Source organism: Syngnathus floridae, chromosome 14 (assembly GCF_059516105.1).
Source record: "Syngnathus floridae isolate MCC-2025c chromosome 14, RoL_Sflo_1.0, whole genome shotgun sequence".
Classification (NCBI taxonomy): domain Eukaryota; kingdom Metazoa; phylum Chordata; class Actinopteri; order Syngnathiformes; family Syngnathidae; genus Syngnathus; species Syngnathus floridae.
In genome coordinates this window covers 6,624,723-6,652,664 of record NC_142426.1, presented here as the reverse complement: position 1 = coordinate 6,652,664, position 27,942 = coordinate 6,624,723, and the positions used below count along the sequence as shown (strand labels likewise).

General features: G+C 42.6%; 4 protein-coding genes across 8 annotated transcripts; 2 read left to right on the top strand and 2 right to left on the bottom strand.

Annotated features, from left to right (window-relative positions):
• Positions 1-207: 207 nt before the first annotated feature.
• LOC148387349 (uridylate-specific endoribonuclease C-like) lies at positions 208-3,763 on the top strand. Of its 2 annotated transcripts, XM_088395928.1 has the most exons (8): positions 208-317; positions 386-436; positions 1,211-1,310; positions 1,445-1,556; positions 1,708-1,829; positions 1,898-2,010; positions 2,088-2,241; positions 2,313-3,763. In XM_088395928.1, exons 1-8 carry the CDS (start codon positions 307-309, stop codon positions 2,571-2,573), a joined length of 924 nt encoding a protein of 307 aa, XP_088252054.1. In that variant the 5' UTR covers positions 208-306; the 3' UTR covers positions 2,574-3,763. The 2 variants fall into 2 exon arrangements, with proteins under 2 accessions (XP_088252054.1, XP_088252055.1); XM_088395929.1 differs by lacking the exon at positions 386-436 and having other exon boundaries at positions 228-317.
• cc2d1b (coiled-coil and C2 domain containing 1B) lies at positions 2,906-10,373 on the bottom strand. Of its 3 annotated transcripts, none has more exons than XM_088395921.1 (25): positions 10,267-10,373; positions 9,896-10,001; positions 9,667-9,820; positions 9,435-9,538; positions 9,255-9,347; positions 8,937-9,083; positions 8,401-8,869; positions 8,194-8,312; positions 7,845-7,917; positions 7,528-7,596; positions 7,336-7,463; positions 7,183-7,255; positions 6,968-7,101; positions 6,687-6,789; positions 6,360-6,556; positions 6,157-6,282; positions 6,033-6,091; positions 5,850-5,966; positions 5,683-5,756; positions 5,556-5,614; positions 5,422-5,473; positions 5,260-5,359; positions 4,679-4,769; positions 4,463-4,585; positions 2,906-4,390 (listed from the first exon to the last, which is right to left on the bottom strand). In XM_088395921.1, the coding sequence occupies exons 2-25, from the start codon at positions 9,956-9,958 to the stop codon at positions 4,379-4,381; spliced, it is 2,739 nt and encodes a 912-aa protein (XP_088252047.1). In that variant the 5' UTR covers positions 9,959-10,001; positions 10,267-10,373; the 3' UTR covers positions 2,906-4,378. The 3 variants fall into 3 exon arrangements, with proteins under 3 accessions (XP_088252047.1, XP_088252048.1, XP_088252049.1); XM_088395922.1 differs by having other exon boundaries at positions 6,360-6,532; XM_088395923.1 differs by having other exon boundaries at positions 9,282-9,347.
• Positions 10,374-10,573: 200 nt separating this feature from the next.
• alg3 (ALG3 alpha-1,3- mannosyltransferase) lies at positions 10,574-17,652 on the bottom strand. Of its 2 annotated transcripts, none has more exons than XM_088395927.1 (9): positions 17,502-17,652; positions 12,940-13,039; positions 12,725-12,872; positions 12,490-12,650; positions 12,269-12,389; positions 11,993-12,198; positions 11,769-11,844; positions 11,503-11,648; positions 10,574-11,440 (listed from the first exon to the last, which is right to left on the bottom strand). In XM_088395927.1, exons 2-9 carry the CDS (start codon positions 13,011-13,013, stop codon positions 11,257-11,259), a joined length of 1,116 nt encoding a protein of 371 aa, XP_088252053.1. In that variant the 5' UTR covers positions 13,014-13,039; positions 17,502-17,652; the 3' UTR covers positions 10,574-11,256. The 2 variants fall into 2 exon arrangements, with proteins under 2 accessions (XP_088252053.1, XP_088252052.1); XM_088395926.1 differs by lacking the exon at positions 17,502-17,652 and adding an exon at positions 13,813-14,045.
• Positions 15,647-27,788, top strand: klhl24a (kelch-like family member 24a). Its single transcript, XM_088395925.1, has 8 exons — positions 15,647-15,897; positions 17,958-18,055; positions 18,298-19,142; positions 20,495-20,679; positions 22,555-22,673; positions 25,080-25,268; positions 25,490-25,678; positions 25,738-27,788. The coding sequence occupies exons 2-8, from the start codon at positions 17,981-17,983 to the stop codon at positions 25,936-25,938; spliced, it is 1,803 nt and encodes a 600-aa protein (XP_088252051.1). The 5' UTR covers positions 15,647-15,897; positions 17,958-17,980; the 3' UTR covers positions 25,939-27,788.
• Positions 27,789-27,942: the final 154 nt, after the last annotated feature.

The window sequence follows — 27,942 nt, the reverse complement described above, 5'->3', positions numbered from 1 at the left end:
CTCAGAGTTAACACCATCCCGTGTGGTATCTGAAATTGATGAAATTGTACCAAATACCCACTGCTATAAAAAAACAATAACAAAACAATAAACATTTTTCTATAAACGTAATTTAATTCCTGAGGCGATCATGTGGTTGGACCCGCCCGTCGAGGTGGGCGGTGAGTGCTGAACTTGTCTCTCTCGTCATTGGCTGTCTTTCATGACGTAACATGATTGACAGATAAACTAACTGCGCATGAAACGGTGCTTTTCCGCCCCGGGTCCAAAGGATGTGAGTCAAGTCTATAACTTCTTAATTCAACAATGTCAAGACGGTAAGTGAAATTAAACTTTATTTATTTATTTATTTTTTATAAATATATCGTTGTCACATATTTTGCAGCTTCAAGTATACGCCAATACTTGGGAACGTTATTGACCGTTTCAATAGAAGGTATTTATTGCAAACACGCCAGTGGGCATTTCACACTCGTGTTCTTCTTGCATGAAAAAAAAAAAAAGTTTCGTTTTGTTGTTTTTTGCACTTATTCTTGGGGGTTAAGCGCACAGATACTTTGTGCAATGCGTGTAGTGTTGCCGTGTTTGTGTGAACGGCTGCTGATGATTATAGTTGCACAACACAAAAACAAGACAATAATCCACCCTCCCCTTAACGATGAAGGAGGCGGTTATGGAAAAACGGAACCCATAATATTTGATTTGTTGAATAATCCCTTCAAGTAGAAACAAGAAAATTTACTTTGTATCCAGTCCCAGGGAAAACTATTAACCCAAAAAAAAAAAACCTGTACACTTTTAATGAATAGGGAAGTCAATGAATAGGGAAGTCGTACTTTTTCAAGAAAAAAATTCATATTAATGAAGCGGCTATTAGGGTACAAGATGTAAATACAAGATGTAATACAAGATGTAATAAAAGTAGTATTTTAGACGGGGGGGAAAAAATCAATGCAAGTCAATTTCTACTATTGCATTTGCTTTGTTGAGTTGGATTTGTTCCTTAGTTTTGCTTGAGTAAAATCCTAATACTGTACTAGAAAAAACATGGTTCGTGGTTTTTCATGATTTGACAAATATTTTAGTTTTTAGGGGGAACCCTCATAATTTCCTGTAAACAAAGCGCTTTAAATCCAAGAAAACACAGTGTTAAATGTCAGAATTTTGACTATGTGACATTTTTTATGTGGGTCAACTTTTACTTTTTTAGTCATGTGGCAAATCAGGAGTTGACTGATGTGTTAAATGAACTGTGGCGTCTAGACGTCAACCGGCTCAAACCTGGGACTGATTACATCATTGACCCTCAGGTGAGTTCACCCTCACCTGTCAATCACAAGACATAAAATAAATCCACATTAGCATCTGGTTGGTAACTACTTTCTTAATCTGCGATCACAGCTAGGCCGACGTCTTATTTTATGATTATCATTGCACTTCATAGGGGCGAGCCGGTTTTGTGGCTCAGGGCAGCAACTATGCTAGGGATCGTGCCAGGGCACCACTCTTCAAATACGTTGATGAGGATAAACTGAAGAGCATCGAGACATACGCACGTATGGATACATTTATGAATGTAGTATTTCTTTATTCAAAGAAAGATAGTGTTGATTTCAAAGGACAAACCTACCAAAATAAAAGCGGCAAAACACTTTTGTTAACTTACCATATATCAGTATTAATTCTCGTCTTCTACACAAATGGCAGATTTTATCAACTTGCTGGACAACTACGAGATGTCGACAGGTGTGTCGGAGTCGGTGACCCGTCAGGAGCTTCAGGAGAACCGCAAGTTCCTGGATGCTATCGTGGAGACGGAAGTCATGAAGGTACAAAGGTGGACCACTGACAGTGACAAGAAGATATGTTAACATGTGTTATTGTTTCATGAATCCAGTTCGCCCACCAGTACCTGGTTAAGAAGAGAGTGTCACCACCGGATGTGGTGAGATTCAAGAAGCAACTCTTCGACATCTGGTTCCGCCTGTACCATCGTGACAGGCGCGGAGGGTAACGTCCAAATGTTATGTTCACTTGTTCCCAAAAGGTTCCTATCAAGGGAACCTTCATCTGTTATCTACGTGCAGGAAGGACTCGTGCGGGTTCGAGCATGTGTTTGTGGGTGAGACCAAGCAGGGGCAGGATATTACAGGCCTTCACAACTGGGTGCAGTTCTACCTGCAGGAGAAGCACGGCCACATCGATTACAAAGGTTACAAAGCGCGGGACAATAAAAACACTGTAAGCCGTCTTAGTCACCGGCCGCATCTATCAACACGAGAAGTCAACTCAGTTGGACCTTCTGTTTGCAGCCTGACGAGGACGACCACGTGCTCAACTTGCAGTTCAGTTGGAAGGGCCTGGTCAAGCCAGTGGGTGGCTCTTTCGTGGGGGTCAGTCCCGAATTGGAGGTGGCTTTTTTCACCATCGTCTTTCTGGCGTCCAGAGACAAGAGCACCGTTTTGGAGGTGAAGGTGGATGAATACGTGCTGGAGCTCGTGGTCCACAGGCACAGACGCTCCATCGGGTCATCCTACCCCAAGCTCCTCAGCAGTAACCATCGTGACTTGTAACTTATTTTGATCACATTCATTTTTTTTAACCCGCCAAATTCTACACAATTTTTTTTTACATTTCTATCAATCTATTCAAAATAAAATAACTTTTTGCTAAAATGAAATTATAATATATGAATCGGTATTCACTGTATTTAACCGTGTGGATCTTTAATATCATCATCCAAGGTTATCGTTGCCCTTGTATGGTGTCAGCCACAACAAACAATAAAGTGAAAGTAAAAAAAAAAAAAAAAAAGAACCCACTAAGCTTGTTTCTGTTTTCTTACCCAGCGTCAAGTCAAACAGGTCCAATTACATACAGGCACAATACAAGAACAGACAGGAGGAACAGAGTAAAATCGATTTATTTCGATTTTTAAGATGGTCCATTATTAAATAAACTGAAATTGACATGCTTTTATATTCCTATACAGTGAGAAGAGCGTTGCAATGTTCATGCGTACTTTTTTGATGTTTGCAGCAGACACCTGACAGGCTTAATTTGCCAATATGGCTTCTTCTTGCATTGTCCACAAAGGTTAATGGCGCATGTGGTTAGCAGCAACTTTGACACCGCTTTGGGGCGTATAGGCGGGTAGGCAGTTACAATTCTCTTTTGGGTGACATGGATGTAACTTCTAGTTGTTGGATGCTTAACTGGTACATGAACATGACAAGAAGTTGACCAACCTAAAGTCAAAGTAAACCCACTTGATGATGCCTGGCCTGACAGATAATGTAACATGCTATTTTTACTGGTGAAATTGTTTGAAATGATGTCATTACTGTATTGCTCATATTGTGTAATATTAGTTAGTGTCATTGTTAGCCTAATCCCACAACTGCCCAAGTTACTTTTTAAACTTACTGTCGCATTATCAATTAACTCCACCAACGTGCTGGCTTAAACTCGAGTTGAATTTGTTGTCATCAATAGATGACATTTTAGGCGAACGATATTTCAACACATTAAACAATTGTAGTACCTAAAACAGCATAAAGTCAAAGAAATACATATTTTGGAGAAATTTAGTCACAATGAAAGACAGTTCACCTGCCACCACGCTCAGCTACATGCTAATCATGTTCATCGATATCATTTTAAATTGTACCACTTTTGGGCCTTCCTCGAGAACCCAATGAGGGTTTTTTTTGCAGTACCATTTTTATATTTTAAATCTGAACAAATAAACAGGTTTATTTCCTGTGTTGTTTTTCTTTTGACAAATTTTTGCTGGTCCGCTCACCAAAAACAACAAAAACCCAGAGGAAACGCAAAACACCCTGAAGTAATCCTTCAACCCTGCCACATTTTTTTCGCAGCATCTTCAAGTTTCTTGTCAAATGGATTTGTTGTTTTCTGTACCAAAATTACAATTATTTCCCACTTTTTACACACTTTACTAGCATTTCTTTCCAAATATTTGTTCTCATTTGTAGGTTTCTTACTTATTATTGTTTGTATGGTAACAAATGCTGTGTGCGCAGAGCCCTGGCTAATAGCTTAAGATTTCGTGTACAGCAACATGGATTACTTTGGTATATTAGTGCATAGACACCACTTGATCTTTTAGTCTTTACTGTGAGATGAAGTCACACGCTCAGCCAGCAGATGTCGCTAAATGCCTTGTGACTGACCTTGTCAAGCAGCTGGGTGCCTTGCTATTGTGCAAATATTTTCAAAGAGGTCTGAAGGACAGGGGGAGAAAATGCCTCCCGAGTACGACTGGTCGCCTTCCACCTGCACATCCATGAAGCGTGGTCTTGCTAAGTAACGTAGCATCACCATAGACGTGGTGGAGTACTTCGGTCTCGAATGTCTAGACGAGAAGCTTTGAGAGACAAAGAGAGACGATGAGAAGCGGTGAAGATGCAAACGTGTGGCGGTGTGATGAGTGCGTTACCAGCGATTGCTCCACCACCAGCCAGCGCACAGTGCTCGCCTGCGTGTCCTGCCCGTTCAGAGGCTCCCGGAGGCGGACGCGGACTTCCACGCGACCGCCAGTAGGCTTGCGGCCATCCATCACCTACCGGGAAAGAGGCCATTAAAAACAATTCCCATATATTTTAGCAAGTTGGGTGCTGCAATTGTCACGACAACAAACACGTTGGCGCTTTACCTCGACGATTTCCCTGATTTCACTCTGGGACTCGAGCTGTTCCAGCTTCACGTGTGCCGTCCCGATGGGCTTGTCGCTCCGCAGGAAACCACTTTGCATGACACGCACAGGAAATATTAGCGGGACCAGTGCTGCGTCACAAGACAGTCACTGTCACATCTGCTGGTGATACTTTTATTTTGGATTGTTTTTATGCCAGTCCTTTAATAAGAACCTCAATTGCAAATCTTCAAGACTAGTGTGTGTGCATTTTTGCGCCATAGGTTTCAGTTGTTCCTGCTTTTACTTTGGTAGGCTTCCACTTCCTGTCATATGTGGAAAACGTCTCATGTCTAAATATGGTCAATTGATCCATTCCACAATGTACATTAATTGTCTGTCCCCACTTAGTCTCGGAATTTTTATGCATTTTAAGTGGTGAAAATAGTTTGAGAACAAATACATTTCCAAGAAATGTTAAAAAATGATGTCTATTTTATTGTTCTGAGGAATCTGTGTGGAGAAATTGCTGCCTATTTGGAAAGTCTCGATTTGTGTGTGAAAACAGTAAGGTTAAATTGGGTTCTCCGCACAAGACTCACCCTTTGTGCAGCAGCTCCAGTTTGAGGCCTTTGGATGTCACGACCCTCCTGAAGCCGCGGTGGTTGCGATTGATTGACAGGCTGAAGCTCTGGTTGTACTCTGGTCCAAGACAAAGGTGTGAGTAATGTAGGGGAGGGATCATCACGAGCGAGGAGTCTAACCTGGACAGTTGCTGTTCTTTATGACGTTGGTTTTGTGTCTCTGGGGTTGCTCCTGGAAGCACAAATAATGAACCGATGTGAGCAGTGAGAAGACTGTGTGAAAGAGGAGATAATGAAGCTCTGGGATGGCTCACCGTGCTCGGGTAGGGGAAGTCGAACTTGATGTAAGCGTCAAGGTCGTTTGTTTGGATGCCTGCGGAGAGAAGAGTCACGCGCTTTCATCAAGAGCCTAGATGTGTGTGCTTGTGTGAGCATGCATACCACTGGGAGCAGGAAGATTCATCCCTTTCACAATAACCACCACCATCTCAGTGCTGCTGAGATCTGGGAATATCCTGTGAAAAATCCAGCAGCAAATGTAGCAGCTATCAAACTGTGCAGCTATTAAAAAATTGTTATTAGTATTTAGCAGTGTGATGTTTGCTCACCTAACTGTGTGGAAGGTTCTGTCCTCAAAATGATGTTTCGGGGGAGGCAGCCCCTTGGCTTGAGACATCTTGAGGAACTCAATACTCTTCTTACACGACTCCGCCATCTTCTCAAACCTGAGATAGAGGCAGACGCGTTTATCCAGTGGATGCACGACGCGTGTTTGGATTATTATTCCTTACTTGGTGGTCTCCGTAATGTTCCCCATGTGGGTGAATTGCTTGGAGTGAGTCAAACATCTCTAACAGGAGACATAAGAGCCATACAGAACAATGGCAAAGAGAAGGGTCGGTCATATGTAGATACCTCGCGTTGCTCTTTTAGGATCTTGGCCAACTGCGCGTAGAGCTGCTCCGCCTTCTCCGAAAGCCCCACGTCGCTGTGGTGCACCAGGACAAAGTCCTCGTCCTCATCACCGGGGGGCGACGGCACCTGGCAGCCATCAACCCCGTTCAGACATTTATATCACGGGTCCATCCATACTGGCGTTATTATGAGTCGCTTCTTACCGCACTGATGTCCACAGCTTTTCCGCTGCGCGCCGCCTCCACCATGACGTCGAGACCCTTGGCAGTGCGCAGGAAGCTCTTGGCCTGCTCCATATCGTTCTTTTGCTTGGCGTGAAGCGCTGCCTTCATGTACTGCTTGCGGCGGCCCTCTAGGAATGCCAGCTGCTGTGTTGCTGCAGAACCAAGGAGAGGTAGTCCTAGAAGTTGAAGACATAGTACGAGTAGGTGTGGTTGTAGAAGAAGAAACAGATCAAGTAAAGAAGTACACAAAGCGGGAGACAGAAGTAGAATTTTTCAACAGCTGTGACAGCACATGGCAGGACTAACCTGCAGCTGGAAGATCTCTGGCGGATTTTCTCTCGGGCGAAACAGACGGAGATCTTCTGCGACCTTGTGACGCAGCCGGGACGCTTAGTGTGGTCTTTTTTGGCTGCAAAGGAAACTTCAAATGTTAGCCTCTTTCACGCAGTGATGCAGCAAAATTGCAGTGTTAGAACTGAGCTAGAAATGAGAATACTCAAACAGAGAGCTCATTTCTTTCAAAAGAAGAAACCAGTGTTAGGGCGCACAGCTGCATCAATATCAATATAACAAAACAACCACCCCACCTCCACCTCATTTTCCTCTTCTTCCTCATCTGCACTTGCATCATCGGTAGTTGAGAGCTTTGAGGCAGCCTCCAGCGCAGCGACCAAGCCTTGCTCGGTCGTCGCGGCCTTCTGGCCCGGAATGGGAGGAAAGCCTGTTGAAAAACAAACAAAACAAACCCTCCCTTCATTATTTCCTGAATGTTGCAAAACGACAAATCACTCAAGAATGTCACCTGGGGGAACGGGGAGCTCATCAAAGTTGACCGCTTTTCCCGCTTTGTGAGATCGGATGGCGCTCTGGTATTGCTGGCGACCGGTCGAGTAAGTTTACGGTTAGCGTATGTAAATTGTTAATAGGCAGAGAAGCACACTTTTGTCATTTGCACCTTTGCGATACGGTCGTGCATGCGGGCCTTGCGCTCGTCCCCCCCGGCTTTGGCTTGAGCCGACGCCTCGACGTACTTGGCTCGCCTCTGCTCCAGCGCCTCCAGTACATTCCCAGGAGCCGACAGAGCTAAGGAGCGGGACGACAACAGTCAGTTCGGACAATTTGTATGAATGAAATGTTACCGAGGCACCTGGAGCTTCTGCAGCCGGTCCGGGTACTTGACTGTTTTGCTTGACTGGCGTTGGGCTGCCACTTGTGCCTTGTGAATACAAGAAAGCAGGAAAACAAATGTTTCTTCAAATGAAGTCGCATAAAATATACGATTAGTTGATTGCTAAAAACGTAATAAGGTACAAACAAACTTGGTAGTTTCTGTTTCCATAGTCATAACACACATTTTTCTGGGAGCGTTGAAAGTCAAAATGCACTCAAGAAGTTCTCTTTTTTTCAAAATGGCCAGCATTAAAAGAGTTAAATAAAAACAATTTTAACAATGCGAAAACCAACCTGGAGGAGGAGGCAGGCCGCTCAGGTCGACAGCTTGTCCTTGTTTCAAGGCCTCGATCACGGAATCGAACTTCTGCATGAAAATGGGCAAAAGGGATGTTTGTTTTGGCGCCTATATTATTAGAGACTTAGCAAGCCCTCATCAGGACTTTTGATTTGAGGTAAGTCAATGTTTGTCTTTTCAAATGAAGTGATAAGGACATAAAAAACAGATGTGGAATTCCCTTACCATGATGTTTCAACTCTTGTGTTTTTAACAATCAAAACATCTTGCCATAGTGGAGGTAACAACAACAATGTGCATCATGCTCATTGGATTTATTTGCCCATGTGCGTTATTCGAATGTACCTTGCTGGTCCTGAAGTAAACCATGGCTTGCTCTGCCTCTCCTGCCTTCTTGGCTGCCAAAGCGGCCATTTTGTACTCTCGCTGCCGTTGCACCAACAGCGTCGCCACACGCTCATTTGCTGCAAGAGCAATAAAAAGCTGGTTTTACTTCATGTGTGGTCATTTTGATGCTAGTTGCGACTGCTTTGTTTACTTGAATGGACTGACCATTTCTATTAGCGGTTGGCGAGATGTCTGCCTGCTCCTGTGAAAGCTGGGCCTGCTCCTGTGAAGGATGGACTTGCTCTTGTGAGTGATGGGCCTGGTCCTGTGAAGGATCCGCCTGGTCCTGTGAAGGATCCGTCTGCTCCTGTGAAGGATTCGCCTGCTCTTGTGAAGTACGGGCTTGCTCTTGTGACGGATGGGCCTGCTCCTGTGACGGATGGGCCTGCGCCTGCGACGAATCCGCCTGCTCTTGTGATGGCTCATCAGCGAGTGTTAGCATGGAGGCAGTTGAGTGCAGTTCCTCCTCTTCGCCATCAGGTGCGATGAGCTCAGGAGGCGAGGGCAGAGCTGGGGTCACACTAGGGGCGGCACTTGGTGTGGCGCTCTTAGTTCCCGTTGAGACCGGTGGAGGAATCTCCGCCTCGTTCACTTGGCGGCCTTTCTTGACAGCAGTCAGCATGGACTCCATCGTCTGTCAATATGAGACATTGGTGTCACAATATACGAAAACAGAATATATGATGCAAGATGAGTCACACCTTTAGCCCACGCTCGATCCGGCGGGCTTTGGCGCCCTCGCCCGCCGTCTTGGCATTGTGCAGTGCCGTCTTGTACATGGTGAGCCTCTCTTCTAATGTATGCTGCACACTGCCAGGCACAGCTGCCACAACAGGAAGGCTCTTTTCCTGTCAACATAAGCAGAGCAAAGTTTTGTCATAGGTGCCTAATTTTACACGTTTGAAACTCATAGAAAAAGTATTTATCAAGTAGTCACTCATAAGTCTTAAGTACGACTGTACCTAAAATGGCTGAATGGTTAAATGAAATCTTTTCAAAGTCACGTCAACAGCGTGTACCTGTGAGGAAGGTTCAATGATAGTTACCGCAGATGAAGAAGAAACACCTCTGGGCTGCTCGCCTTCCTCGCCCACCACTTCCTGTAGCTCAGCCTAGCAGGAAAAAAAAAAAAACAGACAAAGCAGCCAATGAGAACAAAACACAACAACCTTAGCCACATCAAAAGAAAAAGAGCAAACCAGGAGGTCTTCATCATCCTCTAGATTGTCATCATCTTCATCCTCATCAACATCTCGCATACACTCATCTGCCATTTTGGCGATGTCCTCCATGGGAAGCGGACCTGTTACCCAAACCATGTGAAGAATTATTCGGACTGCAAATCACACAACAGGCCCAGGTTCCAAACTCCCTGATGTATTGTGTAGATGTGAAAACACAGAGAGGAGATGTTTTATTCCTGTAACTCACTTCTTCCCTTGTGCTTGGCTTTTCCCCCAGTACCCGAGGCCGTTTTGCCTCCAGTGATGGCAGCCAGCTCAGCCTCCAAGTCCGGGTCGTCTAAACCTTCATCAGCATCCATCGTCATCATGTCCTCGGGGTCCATATCTACAAACAGGCCCATCTAAGCAGCAGAGGAAAAACCAGACTTGAGTTTTTTTTAATAACAGGGTCTTTGCGTCACTCTTGTTGTTGTTACCTGCTTGGCAGCGGCGGCGCCCCTGCCTTTGGGGAGGGGCTCTCTCCTCTTCTTGCCGAACATGTTCGTTGAAAGTTGCTCGTCAACGATATACCACGGAAACAAACTAAAAGACACAACGAGTGAACGTGTGAGTGAAGTAGTCTTCCTTCAGCCCAGCTTTGCTCTTTTACAATTAAAATCATGTGAGCGGCTGTCAGGTGCCTCTCCTCGAAAACGAAAACACCGAGTGGTGTGACGTTAGCCCTGTGGCAAGCAGTTAGCTTACGTACTAACTTCCACTTGGACAAGTGAATTCATGAACCGACTAAAATGAACACCGGTTTAGCAAGAATAACCAAAACCAAAACCTGTCGAATTATGTGTTTTACCTGCTCGTCCACCATATTATCAGTAACTGTACTTTTCTGCCTAGAAGAACTTGTTCTTCTTCATCGTCTCGAGTGTGACAAGCTAGGTGGGACTGTGATCACTGCTGCCCCCATCAGGTCGTTACCCTTATTGCATATTTTACAGGTCAGAAGCGCGGATGGGGACGAAATAAAATAAGAGTCCCAAATTCGTTTGTCTAATTGAGATAATTACACACCTCAATAGGCATTTTTTACACACACAAGAATGTGGCCTTTTAAAATTTCCGCAAATCCACCACAAAAGAAAAGAAATGTACCAAGCCCGGTGGTGTAAGTATTATTTATTATAAAATGTCACATTTACAGTGAAAGCTCCTTAGGTCCAGATGAGTGCTGAGACTCATTATTACATCACCAGATCACATTAGCTACGATTGTCTCCAGCCTCATCTACTGAAACTGTAACATCCTGTATAGAGAAAATATAAACCCGCAAATTTAGATATCAGAATAAGAAGCATGATGCAATGTTATCAAATAAGATCCAACCTGACACATTTGTGACTCACAACGCCATGGAAGTATTTTAGTTTAGTTTCTTTGTGATTGCATGATGAAGATATAATTGCAGCATTTGCTGAATCGGGCCACTATAATGTAATAATATGACATTTTCTTAATATTTCACATGATATATTCTCCCAACATTTTTTAAAATCATATTAACAACCAATGTGGTATAGTGATGGGACCAAACGTTTGTGACAAATTGTTTCAAACTCCTCTCTGCGGTAAATTCAAATTAAAACCTGAGAATCTGTATTTTCCTCTCTTCATACCTGCAAACAACCACATGATGTTGGTACTTGTCCAAAAGTACCACATTAGCCATAGTCATGTTTAGCACAAGAGGTAAACAATGGCTCCTTCTCTCTGCGAGGGAGTCATGAGGCTCAGAGAGAGGATGCAATGACACACACGCACACACACTTCCACTTGTACTTTTCCTCATTGACATTTGTCTTTCGTGGGTCCTTTTGCGTGCGTTCGAGTTGGAGCTGAGGGAAGGGCCGGCGGGGCCAGCCATAGACAGAGGAGAATGACGACGTGGCACACGTGAAGGGCTATGGAGCTGCTGCAAGTCGAAGGGTAGGTGTTCCACGAAAGCTCAACGAGACCCAAGATGAGGACCCTAAAGGTAGAGTTACACCTAATCACTTTAATTCTGCCATGTTGAATTATTTGTAATCTTACCTGAGCAAATGAGCCATCTTGTTAACTCCTCCACTCCACAGCAGGAAGGGCAACGTGTGGAAGTACCAAACGTAGAACTGGTAATGCAATGATCGACTGAAGCACATGCCTATGAAGTTGGAGGTAAACAGGACGAGCACGATTTGTGATTGGCAGTTAAGGTCAGACGGAACACTTGGGAAACCTTTTCCACCGAGGGACATATTGAAAAAAAGCGTGGAGTGCGGAGTTGCAAACTACTCTGACTCCTGCACATGAAGGATATGGTTGACAGTGTTCTTCTGAGCTGGGACTTTCCTTTTGCCAGGCTTCTTTAAGAGTTCCAGGGGGCTTTCTCCAGATCTTAGAAAAAATAAAGCACGATACTTTTTAACACTTGATAAGTAAGGAATAGAGGTACTTATTATACAAAGTAACCTGAATTTGAGTCCTCACCTATGCGAGAACCCCACCACCACACGCATTTTATTTGAACTTAAACTTGGCTCACCTCTTCCAGCGACGGAGGGCAAAGAGCAACAGGCTCAGCAGGTGAGCCGCCAGTAGGAGGAAGTGGAAGGAACGGTTCAAAAAGAGCCACTCGGGCAGGAAGCGCCAGTTGACAGTCCACTTGAACATAAACTGACGCCCCAAGTCGAAAGCTCGAGTCAAGTAGCCGACGGGATTCTCCAGGAGGAAAGGCAGGCCCAACAAAAGCTGTAAAATGGCACTTGTTAGAAATCCCCTTAAGAAAATGCAATTATGAGCAGCAATGTATATAATTTACCTGTATGGCTGCACATAGACCAAGTTTTGGGATTGTCTTGATTAAACCAAATTCAGACAGAAGGAGGAAAAGTAGTCCCGGGGCAAACAGGAGCACGTTCATTTTCACAGACACTGCTAAACTGTCAGAAAGAGAGGAAGACTGGCCTGTAAATTAAAAACAGCCCTCATTTCACAAGTTGGCAACATACAAGGAAACGCACGGAATTAGTTTTGACTTGCCTGTAAATGCCACAGCCCAGAGACCAGCGTCCATCGATGAAAAGGTTCACAGCCGCAAACAGCAGCATCATGGCCACCGGATCGTTGAACAAACGCAGCACGAAGATGGAGTGGATCCGATAGGAGGCACAGCACATGAAGAAGAACACATAGGGAGGAACCTGGGACAAGATGAGAATTGAAATTAACAAACATTTTGGCCAATAATGAAATTCGGGTCTAAAATACTCAGTACCTTTTTGGTACGGCAGTATATTCTGAAAACCAGAAGCAGCGTGATGAGGTAGAACACAGCAAAAACATATTGGCCCAGGCGGATGTTCGCCCCAGAGCCGGTGATGTAGTAAAGAACTGTGAAGATGTACACAAAGCCGGCTGGGTACCTGCAACAACAATAAAGCACGACTTCAATTCTGCGTGGATCACTTGAAGCAGCCCGGTAGGACTTACACTAATGGGCCGGTGTCTCCTTTAAGCTCGGTGTAGTCATACGTGCCATTGATGACTCCCTCCACTTCATCCATGTAAGCCTTCCAGTCTATTTCAGTGTCTGCAAAACAGCAGTTTGACTTTTTAAGCAAAATACTGTCCTTGTCACGTCCCAAAAAGCATTCTGTGTGCTTTACATTTCACAACCATCACTGTCCAAAATTTATTTACACAAATAACTTTTTTCCATCTATATGATGTGCTTGCATCTTATGTATCCATATTTCTTGAGAGAGTTTTGTCTGGTAGTGTGCTTGAAAACTTAACATTAGAGTAGTTCATTGATTCTCGAAGTGCTTCCTCTCGTGTTACATAAAATCACTTAATTAAATGTGCATGAGTATTTGTTGTTGTGTATATGTATTGCTATTACGTTTCAGAAAAAAATTGCACTTGCTGCTAAACCTAAAAATCTCAAGATTTGAAAAAATGTGTTTGTGTAATTATTCAACCAGGTTTTTTGCGCAGTGTTAATGTTGAAATGGTTTTTTTCTGGGGTGAGAGGGGGATACTTGGTGTAAAAAGTTTGAAAAGTCAGTTATTTTCTAATTTTTCAATGTGCCTTGGGGTCAATAAAAGTTGGGAAAAACTACTGGACTGTAAATAAATACGACACTTTCTAAACGGCGATAGTTGAGGCATTTTTGGCAGTTAAAAAAAGTTTATCCAAGTTTTAAGTTGACAAGCTAGTAATAGTATGCCATGCGTCGGCTATAAATTCCATTTGACAGGTGGTTACTACGCGTTCGTGCTAAGGCTAGCCTTGTAGCATTCAGGTACGTCCGTTAAGAGGGTACTGTGCCATAGCATGCTACCTAGCCCCGAGCTACTTACATGCCACTTTCTGAATGACCCACACATTAATCCCGATTTCTAAGAACCACAAGACGGACACCACTAAGAAGGTATATTCGGTCTTGAAGAGGACTAAATGTTTTTCCTGCCAAAGCGTTTGAAGCGTCCTCCACACAGGAGACGCGAAGCCGGGGGGCTTTTTCCTCCCTACTCCACCAGCCATTGCTAAGCTAGCTGCAGAGTTGACATGAACTGCGCATGTGCAAACTTGCTTCAACAGTGACGTCATGGTGCCATCTGTGTCACGTCAAGGGGAGTAGACGCCAGTTACAGGATGTTATTTGTTCCTTTTCATTCACTTTTCTGGAGTTTAAAATGACGCATATGTTTATACCAACTCACATATTGGCGATATTTTTGCAGGAGTTTATTTTGCACGTTTGGATACCTTTGAGTATGTTTTATTGAGTCAGGAATGCTAACCACATTACCAGCAGTTCCCAAAATTTAAAAAAAATAAACAAAAATAAAACGACATGCTATTGCACATTGCATAACTGCATCGTATTACATCTAAAATGAATTTTCAAAACACATTTTTTGTGTATGAGTATTCCTGTAAAAAAAACAAAAAGTGCAGCACAAGCAACCATTGTTTCTTGGGCAACACATTTTACCCACCAACGCGCTTTGCTCTGTCTTCAAACAAATGATTCCCAGCATGGGCTGCAAGCTTTTGCTCTATTAGTTTCTGTGTGTCCTTGTTTGTCAACATATTTTCATAAAGTAGTACTGTGGATGTTTTAGTCTAGTTAATAACTTGTGTCGTGATCTTCAGCCACAGCAGTATTTTTGTAATATGTGCCATATGATTGGCTGACAAGGTGTACAATAATATGCCTCAATAATATGTAGCTTGTGCAACAACTGAACAGCAGAGGGACACCGTCTTCTTTCACATATTGCAAATAGACACTGATAAAAGAATTTAAAGAGTCCCCAGGGCCTAGGCAGCTGTCCAAAATCTTGTTTGTCTTTGTTATCCGGATAGGTAATCAAAATACCTCTGTCATTTGTAAATGGAAATCGGATTATCTGACCACGATACAAGAATTTGTTATAAGTGGCACAATAGAATTTGGAAGTTTTGTAGCCACAAAGAGTTCTCGCCTGAATTCTGTACAAACAGGGTTTTAGTTCAGTTCCCACTAAGTGAAAGGTCATTTTTGGGGAAAATATACACCATATACCATACACCATTTAAATATGTATTTTCTGTGTTCCAAATCAAAAGAGTTGATTCGGAGGCCTTTTCAGCATTAGTTGCATTCCTATTCAACCAGCACAATAATTTTCCATTGTTTTATAGAAGCCGCTTTTGTCAGTTGTGGTGGCAAAACAATTTTAAGTGGGGGGCTTAAAGACATAATCGTGGACTAATTCGCAGAACTTGGAGAGGAACTCTCAGAAATATGTTGCAACGAGCTAAGGAAGTTATGACGTGTTTTATTTGTTGCCAGGCTGGGCTCCTCCTACCAGCTCTACCTGAAAAAAATGGGATCATTATTTTTATAACTTCCCACTACTTCCATACCGCTGAAACACACGTCTCGTTGTTATAACACGCTCTTTCAATCAGCAAAAATGGAAAAGGTTTTATTTTTATGTCTTGCCAATTTGTACTTTATTCGTGCAGTTTCTTCTTGGAAAGCCGAGTTTGTTTGCAAACAAAAGCGAGCCACGTGGAGAATTTTGTCTACCTGGGAAGTGTAGTTTTTGTTCAAGGCAAAAAGCCGTCAACGGATGATTAAATAAACTACATCACCCAGAATGCACCGCCGTCACCAGCTGAGTGGGCGCTCAGGGGAAGGAACTTTTTGTGTCAAGTATAAATAGCTTGTGTGTTTACAGTTAGCCAGATAGAGTCTTTTGTTAGTGGAATCGCATTAGTGTCAAAATGTGCGGATTGCGTAACAATCTACGCATTGTCCCATAATTCATCGTTGGGAGTTTTAAAAAATATTTTCATAAACGTTTTTTTTTTTCCCCTGAGGGCTTTCCCCCCCCCCTTACTGCTTTTGTCTACCAACCAAGAAGGAAGCCTCAATTGGAAACCATTCTAAGGTAATAGTAGATTTCTATAACCGATGGCGAGTAAATTTCAAATAATAACGGTCTTCCCCATATCTAGGTTATATGACAGCTAATTTGGATATTTTTTAAGTGTTGGCTGACGGTCGCCGCGAGATATGTCTCCTTTGTTTACTACATGCGCACGTTTTCCTGTATTTCAATGCATTGACTGGCGTTTATAGAATATCTACTTTATGATATATAGAACACGAGTTATTCATCCAAATATCAAAACTGTTGTAGACATTTATAAAAAAATAAAATAAAAAAAGTATATTATTTTGAAACGCACACAAATTGAGTATTAAGTAAAATAGTTAATAATAGTCTATTAGTAAAAAAAAATTCTTAGTAAAAACAGAAAAAATACAGACTGAAATGTACTTAGGTGCACCTGAGAAAATACAATACAGTTATAACTAAACAAAATGCCCCCCCCCGCCCCTCCCAGTGATATACAGTACATTGTTGCTAGCTTGCATTGTCTGAACTGCTATCAAATCAGCAGTTTCCATAGCTTTGCTAAAGTGTGAAATGAGTTTCAAAAAGGTTACATTAGCAAACTAAATCTATTGCCAAAAATAAATTATGTTGCTATTGTGATATAAACTGAATTCAGGTGTCATGTGTCAGCAGATTTTAGTCAGGAGTCTTGTGGCCCAACCAGTCCAATTGTCTTGATGAGGTGCTTGTTCACATCCTAAAAGCAGGTTTACTTATTTACCTCGCACACGTGAAAAGCCTGCCAAAGTCTAAAAATAAATTGCAGTAAATGATCTCACTCCTGCAGCTGTCAATCTGTCAAACAGCTGCTTCTTTTTTTTTTTTTTTTATCAGGACATATCCCCGCAGGAAGTTATATTCAGATCAAACACTATTTTGTGCAGAATTTCCTAATTGAAATGAATTTCATCACTTTTTATCCGTTGTAGGGTGCGGCCATTTTGCCACTCGCTGTCCACTGAAAATGACATGACTGTTCCCATCTCCTGTCACAACCAATCACAGCTCAGCTTCAGAAAATTGGTGAGCCCTGATTGGTTGTGCCCTGAGACCAGCAATTGTGATGTCATTACTAGTCGACAGCAAGTGGCAAAATGGCCGCCCCCTGAGATGGTTAAAAACAAGTGGATTTTGCCTGTTTAATTCATATTCCATAAAGAAAACATTCATCAGAACACAGTGTTTTGATTAATTGGGCTGCATTGAACAACATATTACAAAGAAAAGTTTAAGGTTGACTTCCCCTATGTTACACAATTTTAATTTAAGTAAGCTAAATTTGTTTTCAAATGTATCCTAATGATTTAATTTATCACATATGGCACTTAAAAATGTCTTATATTTTAACACAGAGTTAATGTTCAAACTATGTATACTGTTACAGTAGATTACAATAGTAAATATTCTTTAAGGAATAAAACTTCTGCCTTGATGTTGGTCGTGATGTTGGTCCTTGAAAAGCCAAGTATTTTTTTGAGGTAGTACTACTTGATATAAAAAGTTTGAAAAGTTGAAATCTCCAGCCTGTGTTGTATCAGTGTTGATGATGTGTCGTCCTGGCGAGGCCCCGCCCCCAGCGTTTCAAAACAAACCTGACTGACATGTGGGATAGTCCTTCCAACGGTTGCTCAACCTGTCTCCAGCCTCTTTGGCTCTTCCGCCTCACGGCGTCTATTGTGCTCCGGGGCACAACTGTTTTAGTGATGAGCTAGAGGAAGTGTCGACACATGCATATATAGATTTTAAACCGAAGCATGTCTGTGATGTAACTGATGTAAAACATTTCGAATATCACTCCATGCCTTTCACGTGTGTGCTCAGTGTGTTTGTCTTTGTGTGCTTTGTTTGCCTTTGGTGTGTTTTTTCGTTTTGTTTTGTAACTCTTAAGTGATTCAAACTATGTACTATGTGATTCATAGATACATCACAACACTTGTTTTTGCTCCGGTTTTTCACAAGCTGAACTCCAAAAGGATGGATGGCCTCCTTTCCCAGCACATATAAGCACTTCAAAACAAATAAAAACAAACGATGCATGTTTTCTCCAGGTCATCTTGAGTCTCCTGTCGCCATGGTGTTGATTCTAGGCAGACGGATGAACAGGGAGGACAACGGCATCAGAGACTCACCGGCTGTAAAACGCAAGGTGTGTTGGAAAAAGTCAACCTCGTCTACCATTTATGGTAACTTGGAAAAGCCCACTTGTTGCCATTTAGCTTGTCGACATGTTGCTGTGTGTAGCAAAAAATGTCTTGTTAGTAGTTACCACATCTTTGCATTTAACATTTTTTGCCAAATAAAATGGAGCCTTACTTGGCGCCACCGATGATTCCTCATCGCCAGACGAAAGTAGTTGTTAAATGTCAATGCTAAATGTCGCTTCCTCAGGTGTTTGAGGTGGACCCTAAGACACTGGCCAGCCAGGAAGTGTTAGACTTCTGCTCCGGCTCCTCGCACTCCGAGGGCATCCTGCAGGTGTTCAACGAGTTCCGCGACTGCCGCCTGTTCACCGACGTGGTCATCAGCGTGCAGGGCCGCGAGTTTCCCTGCCATCGGGCCGTGCTCTCGGCGTGCTCCTCCTACTTCAGAGCCATGTTCTGCAACGATCACCGCGAGAGCCGCGAGATGCTGGTGGAGATCAACGGCATTCTGGCCGAAGCCATGGAATCCTTCCTCGCTTACGTTTACACCGGCCGTGCCAAGATCACTACGGAGAATGTCCAGTTCCTCTTCGAGACCTCCAATCTCTTCCAGATCGCCACGTTACGTGACGCTTGCGCAAAATTCCTGGAGGACCAGCTGGACCCGTGCAACTGCCTGGGCATCCAACGCTTTGCGGACGCTCACTCCCTCAAGCAGCTGGCCAGCCGTTGCCGCTGTTACGCTCTGGCCAATTTCTCCGAGGTGGCCCAGCACGAGGAGTTCCTTGACCTCCGCAAGGAAGAGCTGGAAGAGTACATCGACAGTGACGAGCTGTCCATCGGGAAGGAGGAGTTGGTGTTTGAGGCCGTGATGCGCTGGGTTTACCACAGTGTGGAGCAGCGCAAGCCCATGCTGAAGGCCTTGCTCCATCATGTGCGCCTGCCACTTTTGCACCCCAACTACTTTGTCCAGACGGTGGAAGGAGACCAGATCATCCAGAACGCTCCGGAATGCTACCATCTCCTCCACGAAGCCAGGCGCTACCACGTGCTTGGAAATGAAATGATGTCTCCCAGAACCCGGCCGCGCAGGTACATTTTTGCCTCATTATTGCTAACGTGAAGTAAAACCGGTATGCACAGGGAAATTACACATTCAAACAAATCTTTGAATGGATTGATTGTTTGATGTGGGTAGCCAGATTCCAAAAGCTAGAGTTGAACAATTAATCAAATTGACGTCGAGCCCAAGATGAAAACACTTTGGTTCCAACTGGTTGGTGCGACTGGCAAGTGAAGTTGTCTTATTTTTGTGCTTTTGCGCGTGTGTGCGAGAGACAAAGAAACAGGGAGTGTTTCTTTGCCAAGTAAAGTGCGTCTGTGTTTTGTAGCTCCTGTTTAAGTAGAAGTGATAAAGGAGGAAGTAGGGCATGTTGGTACAGTCGCTCGTTAAAAAAAAAAAAAAAAAAAACGAATAACGTGCCTTGACCCATATGACCTGTTGTGTTGTGAAGTCACCGAGGCGGTGTGCTGTGTATTGTCGCTGTATCCAGGCAGGTTTGTTTTGAGCGGGAAGCAAAGCAGACGGTTTCTTCTTTCAGTTTGCCCCCAGGGGGATCAATTCTCCTCTGCTCAAAATAGTTGATTGATTGGGAAGCTTCCAGAACATGCAAACAACATCACATGAGCAAATAACACCAGCCACGCCTGGCTTAGACTGTCTCTTACATGTACTACATAATGAGAACTTGCCTTCTCTCATATCACAACAAAGGGAAGCTGGATTTCTCCAATCCGCAGTTTGGAACATAACAACTATGTGATCATAGAAATAGAGTTGAAGTTTTGTTTTTGCTGAGATTGATAGAAGTGCCTGAAAACGAACTTTGCCTTAGAGATAAGTGAAGCGACGAATGCAGTAACGTCACCTCGGTCTTCCTTGTCATAATAAATCCTGTAAAATGTTGCCGCAAGTGTGTGTATGTGTACACGTTATTCAGTGCCTTTGGCTTGAATGTCCTAACCAAATATCCTTACTCCATGAAAACATAGCTACATAAACCTATAGAATCTATCCGACAAAGAAGCTTCTACACAAGTACCGTATTTTCCGGACTATAAGGCACACCTAAAAACCTATAATGTTCTCAAAAGCCGACAGTGTTCCTTATAGTCCGGTGCGCCTTATAGTCCGGAAAATACGGTAAGCTAACAGGCTAGAATGTATTTGTAAATAAATCCTTGAATTCCCCTTATAGGATCTTTAAGATTCAATACAAACACTCTCCAGCTCACAATATCAACCACAACTTCACATAGTTTTGTTACAACCGCAAGACATTTGGCAGAGAGCCTTCAAATTCTTTATTCATGTAGCACCCTGGGCATATTTATTGAAAACTGTTGTTTGCATCTCTTCAACTCGAATATCTTCCTGTTTCTAGGTCAACTGGTTACTCGGAGGTGATTGTGGTGGTTGGCGGTTGTGAGAGAATAGGGGGCTTCAACCTGCCCTACACCGAGTGCTACGATCCAGTGACGGGGGAGTGGAAGTCGCTGGCTAAACTCCCCGAGTTCACTAAGTCGGAGTACGCCGTGTGCGCCCTCCGCAATGACATTCTCGTGTCAGGTAAGAGTCACTGGTGCCGTCGGTATTAGAAAAGCTTTCAGTTATGGGTTTCCCAAATAGTAGGCATGAAACATTTCCACAGAGGTAGCTGCTCGAATTTCCGTAGGTTGTGCATTCCACATTCCGTATAGAATTATTAATAAATAGGACATCTGGTTTCTTGGCTGCAATATTTGATCGTAGCCAGTAAATTCTCCCGGCCAAGTGACCATGACTGCTTTATGTCCAAGCTTATTTTTTTCCCCCCAATGCATCCAAGTTGAGTCCAAGGAAAATATGAGAGCAACATCTGGATGCACTCGGCAGGCTGCTGTCGAGTCAGTCTTTAAGTCCAACATTTTTTTTCTATCAGTCGAAAAGATCCGGTGAATGCGACACTCGCATAGCCTACCCACATCGCTGATGGTGTTGTTTTGAAGCGTGGCTAGCAGTGCTAAAACAGGACGGGGGTGAAAAAAAATTCCTTTTATATGGCCCAGCTACATCTCTCTTGATTTGAAAGTTTGCCCTAAGTTAATATGTATGCTAGATAAGCACATTACAACATTCATTTTTTTATTTCAGAGCCAAATTTTTAATGTGTAAAGTTCAATGTTTTTCTTGTTGGACTATAACTGTGGAGGTGATTTTTTTTTTTCCCCAAGATTAAGTCGTGTTAAATGTTCTTTCAATTATAAGTCGTGCTCAAACATGCCCAGCGCAAGCTGGAAACACACAGAACAAAAAAAAAAGCAGCAGTTGAGAAAGAGGGAAAAAAAGAGGGCGGGGGGAACGTGGTCTTTCCTTCAGTTGAGTGTGTCGTGTTTATGTTTTTTTTTATATGAGCTGACTGCCAAGTCCTCACGTGTGCAATCTATCTACCCCCAAGAATCCGCCTGGAAAAGTCAACACATCCCTCCCTCCCCGTCCGTCTCAAACACACACACGTGCTTTCCTTGACCCGTTTCCATCCATTTTTTCCCCCCCCTGCTTTATTTTTGTATTTCCAACTTTACTCAAGTTCCTACCCTGCCTGTTGCCCCCCTTGGGGACGGGGCTGGGGGGGGCAGAGGGTTGGGCAAGTTCATCCAGCACAGCTGCAGTAAGCTGTGGTCTTAAACAGCATGTGGCCCTGAATGTTTATCCAGAACCACTCGTGCTTTCCCCTCCAGGACAACAAGTCTTGACAACCACCGAATCGCTTCAAACCCACCGCAAGGGCGACCATTTTTGTTTGTCGTTGTCTACATTTGCCTCGAAACCTCGCATAGCTCATACTTAGTTTCCTCCTCAGGCAACGAGAATCATTATTTCATCCTGTACGTATTCCTATTGAAGGTACAACTGCTCTTTGAGGATTATAAATTGTCACATGAGGTTGCTGAGCGATAGTTAAGAGCAGTGATTAGCAAGTCAAGTCAAGTTTATTTATAGAGCCCTAAATCACAAACAAGTCTCAAAGGGCTTCATATATACTTAAAATTGATAATTATTCTCAAACATCCCCTGATCTTAAACCCCCAGGAGCGAGGGTGGCTACTGATTTGTAGCACTTTTTTCAAAACTATTATGCAAGATTACAAGGGGTGCCTTTGTGGTAGGTCTCCCTCCAACGGCCTTGTGACTTTTATTCAAATTGTTCCAACTCATAAACCTTCAGGGCAGCAGGCTTGTTTGGCTCTTTGACTTTGTAAACAGCAGATAATTGATGACGGGACACATCTTGAATCACTTCCTTCATCATCTGTAATGTCACTAAAAACACGTCATTTGTCATTAATCAATATTTTTTCGCCTTCTAGAATTCAAAGTGTTAAGCCGTAGAAAAACAACATATTTAAGAGATATTTATTATTTGGGCTATTTACTATTTTTCTGGACTTGTCTGTGCTTCAGGTGGTCGCATCAACAGCAGGGACGTGTGGATGTATAACTCGCAACTCAACCTGTGGATCAGAGTGGCGTCATTAAATAAAGGCCGCTGGAGACACAAGATGGGTGTCCTGCTGGGCAAGGTAAGCGTGCTGTCTTTTAACATATTTGCAGAATGAGTCCTAGTTTAAAGCAAAGCTTTCAGACTAGTTTTATTGTCGTATAACGTCCGAGACGCGCCGTTGAGACATACTCCGTTTATTATCTAAAACCACAGACGTACAAAAAATTGCTTTTAAACATACCGGTGGCTTTGTGATTGACGGTAATGACCTCGCCACTTCTCTTCAGGGACAAAAAGGAAGTTACTCTAAATTCCTGTCGCCTCTGTCGATAGCCTGCATTTTGCTTATCAGGCGTGTTGGGCAAGGAGGCCATCTTGTTCCAAGCAACAACACCGTGTCATCGTTTAATTGTGTTTGTCCTGCTCCAAAAAAAAGTGCAACTGCAATATTAGTTTGCACAATTTTCAGTTTCTTACATTTTGATCCTCCATCTTGGCTATGCTGTTTACGATCTCTTATGCACGGCCAGGTCGACATTCCCGTGTAAGAATATACGCAAGGATATACTTGAACCCAATGAAAGGAAATCAAATAAGGATTGATATTTCAAGTTATGTCCGAAATAGTTCTCAAACTGGATAGTCGAGTCTGCCTGTGCAGTATTTATTCTCGTGAGTCATAACAATTGTTGGCCACTGGTATTGCAACTCATGAGAGGTTCTAATTATCTGACAAAGACAACAGTAATTGATCATGTTGAATTAAATACGGGCTTGGATTCAGATTCAAACTTTGTCTCCTTTAGTGTGTACAAGTTCACACACTTGTTTACTACATTTGATGGCCTCGTTTTTTTTTTTTATTGTTTTTAATTTTTTCATGGTTTTCAAAGAACTGGACTGGCAATGAATTGGCTAAAGTGCTCCCACATACTCGCACACACATAAATATTTCTCTCGGTCGACACATTCTTCTTACTCCCAGACGAGGTTCATGTCTGACTTCTTCCCGTGTCTGATGCACACGTGTGCTTTTCGCTTCACGTGTAGTAGCCTTTTTTTTTTCCACTCTTTTTATGACCGCATTTGTTTGTCTCATTAGTGATGTGTTTCTGTTAATGCTATTGTATTATTTGTGTGTTAGTTCTCAACATCCAGTAAATGTTTGTGTTTGACTGTTCCCACATACAGCGAGATTCAGTTCCTTGTCAGTGGTTTCCTCATTTTATTTTTAGTTTCCCCTTGTACCGTAATTTCCCATTTTGAGCTGCAGCACGAATGGTCACATAATGAGAAATAATTATTTTTTCCCACGTTGGCTTAGGCAAAAATGTACCTTTGAGTACAGTACAGAAGTTGGTATTACATCACAAACTGCAATTAACTCATCTTCTCGATGGAAGTGCACTCACACTGTGTCCTGTCTATGATCCCTGTTAGAGTTGCACAAAAATAGGTCTTGTCCCTGTCATGTCAGCGCTCAGCTGTTCTTTTCCATCACTATTTGTATCACTTACTCATTGACTCTTCTCTCTGGGACGGTTTAATGGCATTTGTATTCACTTCAATGGGGAATGTTGATTTGAGATACAAATCAAAGTCAGGTCACTGCACCTTATTCACCAATAATTGATCATTTGTGGCAAGTTCTCACTTTTGAATGGGGCATTGATTGCTAGTCACCACATATAAAGCAACTCATTCACTCCCAGGCCAGGCTGTCGTTCCGTCGGGTTGGGAATGCAAATATCAACGTTCAACGTGCACGTTTTTTCCCTCCTCCTTGGCATGTCTCCCTCACTTCCCCCCTCCTCTCTCCTTGCCCCTTCTTGGTATTTGTTTTCACTGTATATTACTTGGAAGGATAAGAAGACATTACAATTGCATGAGACTTCCTGGATTATTTCTCATTTACAGAACATCAATCAATATTCGGTCATATTGGTTCTGTGTTGACTTGTTACTTTCGTCACTTCTCGTTCGGCTGGCGGCGACTTTATTATGTACGTCTGCACAATCCAATACACTCGATTTATCAAAGTTTTTTTAATATAATTTAATTGACACTATTGTGCAGGTGTACCTAATATTACGACCGGAACACTGCATCGCCCGTCTTCAAATTTAGTTTTCCGGCCTTACCTTAGTGTTGATAGAGTTAGGGACACTCGAAGGAATGTGTCAACATTAAACAGTGACTTAATATATATCGTGTCAAGCGACATGCTGAATTACAAAGGTTAGTCAATAACAATGGCCTGTGGGCCGGAGTTTACAGACGTCAATCAGAGGTTATGTTTTGAAAACAGTGCGTCATTTCTTTTCCTCTCCGCACTAGATGAACTGGTTCTCTTTGTGCTGATGTGCAATCACATGTTCACCTTTATAATTAGATGTTTACTGTTCACTCGAAAAGTGCACGTAAGCGCCGACTCCGAAGCTTTTAGTATGCCACTCATCTGTTCGCTTTGTATGGATATTCCAGGTTTACGCTGTGGGTGGCTACGACGGCCAAAGCCGCCTGAGCAGCGTGGAGTGTTATGACTCCTTCTCAAACCGCTGGACAGAGGTGGCGCCCTTGAAGGAGGCGGTGAGCTCGCCGGCCGTGGCCAGCTGTGCCGGCAAGCTCTTTGTGATAGGAGGAGGGCCTGACGACAATACCTGTTCAGACAAGGTGGGAAACAGATGGCGTCCTTAAACACACATCCTTGGACAAATAGTGATGACAGCTGGGGTGATGGCAGCAGTGGAAAAACATTTGTTTTCATCAGACAAAATCAGAGGACAGAAAATGCCAATTAAAAAAAACATCATCTGATGAAAATATAGATTGCTGGTTTATACCTAATAAAGTGTCCAGAGCATGTTTTTGTTCATCCTCATAATATGTCATAGGTCCAGTGTTACGATCCAGAGAGCGACACTTGGCTCCTCCGCGCCAACATCCCCATCGCCAAGCGTTGCATCACAGCCGTGTCGCTCAACAACCTCGTGTACGTATGCGGCGGTCTCACCAAGTCCCTCTTCTGCTACGACCCTGTGGAGGACTACTGGATCCATGTGGTGCATACCTTTGGAAAACAGGTAGGACATATTTGTCGTACTTAAGAAAACTCCATGGTAACTTCTCGTTCTGCTCGTAGGAGAGCTGCGGCATGTCGGTTTGCAACGGGAAGATCTTTATCCTGGGCGGCCGAGGCGAAAACGGCGAAGCCACCGACACCATCATGTGTTATGACCCGGCCACAGGAATCATCACAGGGGTGGCTGCTATGCCACGTTGCATCTCCTACCACGGTTGCGTCACCATTCATCGCTTCAACGACAAGTATCACAGGCCATGACCGGGAACACGTATGCACTTCCCATGTTTGAATGCATCAACACACACTTCACTTAATTTCAGTTAATTTATTTTCTCACAGCATCATGTAGCAACACTCATCGCGGTGCTGTGAACACTTTATTAGATAATCAGATAAAATCATCGGTCAAACATGCAACAGGATTTTTAGGAAGTAACCCAAGAACGTCCAAATAATGGCACATTATTATTATTTTTTTTTTTACCTACTTTACAGGGTGTCTAAAATGTCACTATACACTTCCAAATCTCTATTTTCTCCCTTTTTCGTTTCAGCTATCATTCAAACAGATGAGAGGCTAACAGCAATTGAGCGCTTAGATTTAATAAAAATAATACTGTCGTATAATTTCACAGCTTGATCAAATATGTTTCAAATCGGAAATGCTTCCCTTCATCTCGCTTTTTCGGAAATGCTTCCCTTCATCTCGCTTTTTCGTTCATTCAATTGAGCTCCTTCCACTTCATATTTTTTTAAGCTTTATTTTGCAATGCTATCATTTATATTAATCACATTACAGGTATTGTTATTGTATAATATAAGTTATAAGTGTGTGCATGTTTTTTTTTATTTTTATTTTTTTTTACAAAGTTATTGTGTACACATTTAGCCATGTACATTGTGATTGCGTCATAGTATAGCGGGCATGTGGGGGGGGGTGTAGATGTAGTGGGAGATGTTTTTGTAGACCAAACCTCCTTATTTGAGTCTGCTCTGAATAGAACGGTTGATGTGTGCACAACATTTACGACGTAGTTTGGATGGTGTCAGCTCGCTCAGTGTTAACCAATGTTGCTTACACCTTTCCATTAAAAGACACAAGATGTAACTCGGGTTAACCGTAGATACCTCCGTGTATGTTTGTGGGTTTACGAGTGGGAGGATATGTTTGAAGCACTAGCCTTGACTAGAGGTCAGTAAAAGTTTTTGTTTCTTCTTTTTTTTTTTTTTTTTTTTTACAATAGATATTGATAGAAAAAGCTGTGCTGTGAATTTTTTGTTTTTTCTTGAAATATATTTTTCTGAGAGCCCCAATTGTGCACTTTGACAGAATAATGTTAAATAGATGAGTTGATATCCCCCCCCCCCTTTCTACCTTTTTTTTTCTATCTTTGTAGTGCGCCGCTGTTTGGCCACACAATGTAACAATTCAGATTTGGCAACGCAGACACAAGAGGGCAAAGTTCACTTGGGAAAGATTAGAAAGATGTGAGAGCTTTGCCTTAGCTTATGTTCAGCATTTTTTTTTTTTATAATTTAAGAAGACATGGACATAACAATCCATCAAATAGTTTTTCTCAAAGGGACGTCAATTCGCACAGGATGCAGACGAGCTGGTAAGATATGGTAGCAGAGGTTGTTTGAAAATAAGTGTGCATTTTGGGATTTCACCGAATATTTAATCCGATGCGATAACATGTTGAATTGGGTTCCATTTGAATTATTTTCTATTTTGAGATTTACACACATTTGCTTTAATAATATTTACATTCATTTTGTGTTTATATTTTGTAATGGGGTGGTGTGTTTTTGACTACATGTGCAAAAGGCATCAAGATCCGAACTATTTTCTTAAAAAAATTATTTTGATATGGCGGTAGAAACCAAGTTGGGTTAATTGGACGTTATTCTGATGTCATCTTGTGTGGGATAAAGTGCCTTTAAAGAATAAACCAGCAGGGGAATATTGATTTTCTTTTTATATGAACCATTACAAATGTATGTGTGATGTTATATTTTACGATGCTGTTTGTTAGGATTTAAGAAGATGTTTTTGTAATGGTTGACTTGTGTACTATATCAATAAAGTTTTTTCTTTCTCTACAAAATACAGTCTGCTTTCCTAATACTGCTGTTTAATTGTAAGATTAAATTAGGACAATCAGAGACATCCAACACCAATCAAAGAAAAAAGTCAATACAGAATTTTTCGCAAAAGCAAGCAATTTAAGCCACGGAATATGAAATTATTTAACAATAAAT

Coding starts and splice junctions, on each gene's coding strand:
- LOC148387349 (XM_088395928.1), top strand. Junction 1,557..1,707: donor GAGCATCGAGACATACGCAC/GTATGGATACAT, acceptor CACAAATGGCAG/ATTTTATCAACTTGCTGGAC. Junction 1,830..1,897: donor TGGAGACGGAAGTCATGAAG/GTACAAAGGTGG, acceptor TCATGAATCCAG/TTCGCCCACCAGTACCTGGT.
- cc2d1b (XM_088395921.1), bottom strand. CDS start 9,958: ATGTTCGGCAAGAAGAGGAGAGAGCCCCTCCCCAAAGGCAGGGGCGCC. Junction 7,597..7,844: donor CGGCCTGCCTCCTCCTCCAG/GTTGGTTTTCGC, acceptor TGTATTCACAAG/GCACAAGTGGCAGCCCAACG. Junction 4,586..4,678: donor AAATCAGGGAAATCGTCGAG/GTAAAGCGCCAA, acceptor CTTTCCCGGTAG/GTGATGGATGGCCGCAAGCC.
- alg3 (XM_088395926.1), bottom strand. CDS start 13,996: ATGGCTGGTGGAGTAGGGAGGAAAAAGCCCCCCGGCTTCGCGTCTCCT. Junction 13,040..13,812: donor GGTCATTCAGAAAGTGGCAT/GTAAGTAGCTCG, acceptor GCTGTTTTGCAG/ACACTGAAATAGACTGGAAG. Junction 11,649..11,768: donor CTCAGAAGAACACTGTCAAC/CATATCCTTCAT, acceptor AACTGCCAATCA/CAAATCGTGCTCGTCCTGTT.
- klhl24a (XM_088395925.1), top strand. CDS start 17,981: ATGGTGTTGATTCTAGGCAGACGGATGAACAGGGAGGACAACGGCATC. Junction 19,143..20,494: donor CCCAGAACCCGGCCGCGCAG/GTACATTTTTGC, acceptor TCCTGTTTCTAG/GTCAACTGGTTACTCGGAGG. Junction 25,269..25,489: donor ACAATACCTGTTCAGACAAG/GTGGGAAACAGA, acceptor AATATGTCATAG/GTCCAGTGTTACGATCCAGA.